Genomic DNA, 2,500 nt, shown 5'->3' with positions numbered 1-2,500 from the left:
TAAAGTAGTAAATAAGTCATATTATAGAGAATCAATGAATTTCATAGTACATAGTAGAAAATCCCTCCGTGATACATTTATTACTTTTAGTACAATGATTGATAGAGGGATCAAATGGTATAGTTCGTTTGTTGATAGCTTGGAGGATTATACATATGACTATAGCTTTCCAATTGGCTGTTTTTGCATTAATTGCTACTTCATCAATCTTATTGATTAGCGTACCCGTTGTATTTGCTTCTCCCGATGGTTGGTCAAGTAACAAAAATATTGTATTTTCTGGTACATCATTATGGATTGGATTAGTCTTTCTGGTGGGTATCCTTAATTCTCTCATCTCTTGAACCTATTTGTTCCAGATCCAAAAATGACCCCTCCCCCTAATCCGAATTCTTTACGGGTTGTGAGACACAGTAAAATTGAAACAATATAACAATAACCCCCCCCAAAAACAAAAAATACAAACAAAAAAACAAATAACTAAAACAAAAAAATTATAGGGAGGGGTCAAATTAAAATTTCTTGAATGAATTGAATAAAATAAATAAAGAATTAAATTGGAATTCACTTGAAGTTTGAAGTAAAGTATCGGGTCCGACTCTACACAAATATCATCCACACATATATATTATATATGTATGTACTAGGGACATATTCCTTCTAAAGAAGGAAAAAATGCGGATATAGTCGAATGGTAAAATTTCTCTTTGCCAAGGAGAAGACGCGGGTTCGATTCCCGCTATCCGCTCAAGGGAAAGTAATTTTATTTAATTTACTATGAGAATGTTAAATATAAAGAATTTGGCTTATAGTTTATAGTGTATGATGATAGTGTAGTGATTCTATCCGTCTCGGTCTTTTTTTTTTCTCACTTCAAAATCAAAACAAAAAAACCTAATTACTAACATTAACATTAACTAAATTAACGAATATAATGTAGTATTTAATTAACTTACTAGTTAACAGATTCAAACCTCAAACTTTTGACAAAATTCAAATTTTGCGGAGACAGGATTTGAACCCGTGACCTCAAGGTTATGAGCCTTGCGAGCTACCAAGCTGCTCTACCCCGCGCCGAAGAAAAGGACTGAGAACGAATGGACAAACAAAAAGCGAATGTGCCCTCTACCAGATCTGTACAAATAGAATAACCTATTTGTACAGAATGGTAAAGGGTCTCTCTACGATCGATGATGATCATAGAAATGAAAAAAATATCTTTTTATCCTTACCAACTTGATCTTGTTGCCCCCGGCAACAAACATGTGTGAACCATTTCACGAAGTATGTGTCCGGATAACCCAAAGTCTCGATAGTTAGCTCTCGGCCTTCCGGTCAAAAAACAACGTCGGTGAAGACGTGTAGGTGCACTATTACGTGGTAGAGATTGTAACTTTCCATGAATTTCCCATTTATCACTCAACGATGCTACTTTGCTTATTTCTTTTTTTGAGGATCGACGAATCAAATGATATTTTTGTTCCAATTTTTGTCTTTTTTTCTCCCGCTGAATCAAACTTTTCCTTGCCATAATGGTTCAGTTCCTATTAGTATCAATGATACAAGTCGGATCCTAGATGTAAAAGTGTATAAAAAGGGGACTCCCTTTTCCATCGAAAGAAATGAGATTATCGCGAAGACAACACAAAAAATTAACCAAATTTGCCCGATGTAGAGGCAATCAAGAAAGCCGCATATGTGAATATATAACCTACTGAGAAGTGGGCTAATCCAACTAATCTTGCTTGTACAATGGAAAGAGCCACCGGTTTATCTCTCCATCGAATCAAATTGGCCAAAGGTGTGCGTTCATGAGCCCATGCTAAAGTTTCAATCAACTCCTGCCAATATCCACGCCATGAAATTAAGAACATAAATCCCGTAGCCCAAACAAGATGTCCAAATAAGAACATCCACGCCCAAACCGACAAACTATTCATACCAAATGGATTATAGCCATTGATAAGTTGTGAAGAGTTTAACCATAAATAATCTCTTAACCATCCCATCAAATAAGTGGAAGATTCATTAAATTGTGAAACATTGCCCTGCCATAATGTAATGTGCTTCCAATGCCAATAAAATGTAACCCATCCGATGGTATTTAACATCCAGAAAACTGCCAAATAAAATGCGTCCCAAGCCGAAATATCACAAGTACCCGCCTCGTCCTGGACCATCGCAAGGAAAACTATAACCGAAATCCTTTTTATCCGGCATTAACTTGGAACCGCGGGCATCTAAAGCACCTTTTACTAAGATCAATGTAGTTGTATGTAACCCTAGAGCAATAGCATGATGAACTAAAAAGTCTCCAGGCCCTATTGTTAAGAATAGGGAATTACTATTCTCATTAACAGCATTTAACCAGCCAGGCAACCATATACTTCGACCGGCATTGAATGCCGGGCCGCTTGTTGCGGATAAAAGTACATCGAACCCATACGAAGTTTTACCATGAGCGGATTGTATCCATTGAGCAAATATGGGTTCGATCAAA

At 36.6% G+C, this 2,500-nt stretch overlaps 2 protein-coding genes, 1 non-coding gene and 1 pseudogene across 3 annotated transcripts in view; 2 read left to right on the top strand and 2 right to left on the bottom strand.

Moving 5' to 3' along the window:
- The window catches only part of LOC130802048 (photosystem II CP43 reaction center protein-like), a 3,890-nt pseudogene extending 3,481 nt beyond the window's left edge, over nucleotides 1–409 (top strand).
- Nucleotides 410–677: 268 nt separating this feature from the next.
- On the top strand, nucleotides 678–748 carry TRNAG-GCC (transfer RNA glycine (anticodon GCC)). Its single transcript has one exon. It is a non-coding gene; the product is annotated as a tRNA-Gly (tRNA).
- A 738-nt stretch (nucleotides 749–1,486) lies between these two features.
- Nucleotides 1,487–2,500, bottom strand: part of LOC130802050 (photosystem I P700 chlorophyll a apoprotein A1) — a 4,698-nt gene continuing 3,684 nt past the window's right edge. Inside the window, exon 1 of the mRNA XM_057665964.1 lies at nucleotides 1,487–2,500. This exon is cut by the window's right edge and continues 3,684 nt beyond it. The gene's annotated coding sequence lies outside the window, so the exon portion shown is untranslated.
- Nucleotides 1,487–2,500, bottom strand: part of LOC130802052 (photosystem I P700 chlorophyll a apoprotein A2-like) — a 2,372-nt gene continuing 1,358 nt past the window's right edge. The window contains 2 exon segments of the mRNA XM_057665966.1: nucleotides 1,487–2,162; nucleotides 2,164–2,500. The exon segment at nucleotides 2,164–2,500 is cut by the window's right edge and continues 1,358 nt beyond it. Of these exon segments, the coding sequence (XP_057521949.1) occupies nucleotides 1,653–2,162; nucleotides 2,164–2,500 (847 nt within the window). The 3' untranslated portion in view covers nucleotides 1,487–1,652.

Source organism: Amaranthus tricolor, chromosome 16, assembly GCF_026212465.1.
Source record: "Amaranthus tricolor cultivar Red isolate AtriRed21 chromosome 16, ASM2621246v1, whole genome shotgun sequence".
Lineage (NCBI taxonomy): Eukaryota > Viridiplantae > Streptophyta > Magnoliopsida > Caryophyllales > Amaranthaceae > Amaranthus > Amaranthus tricolor.
The sequence above is the reverse complement of the archived record's forward strand: the minus strand, read 5'-3'. Positions and strand labels throughout refer to the sequence as shown.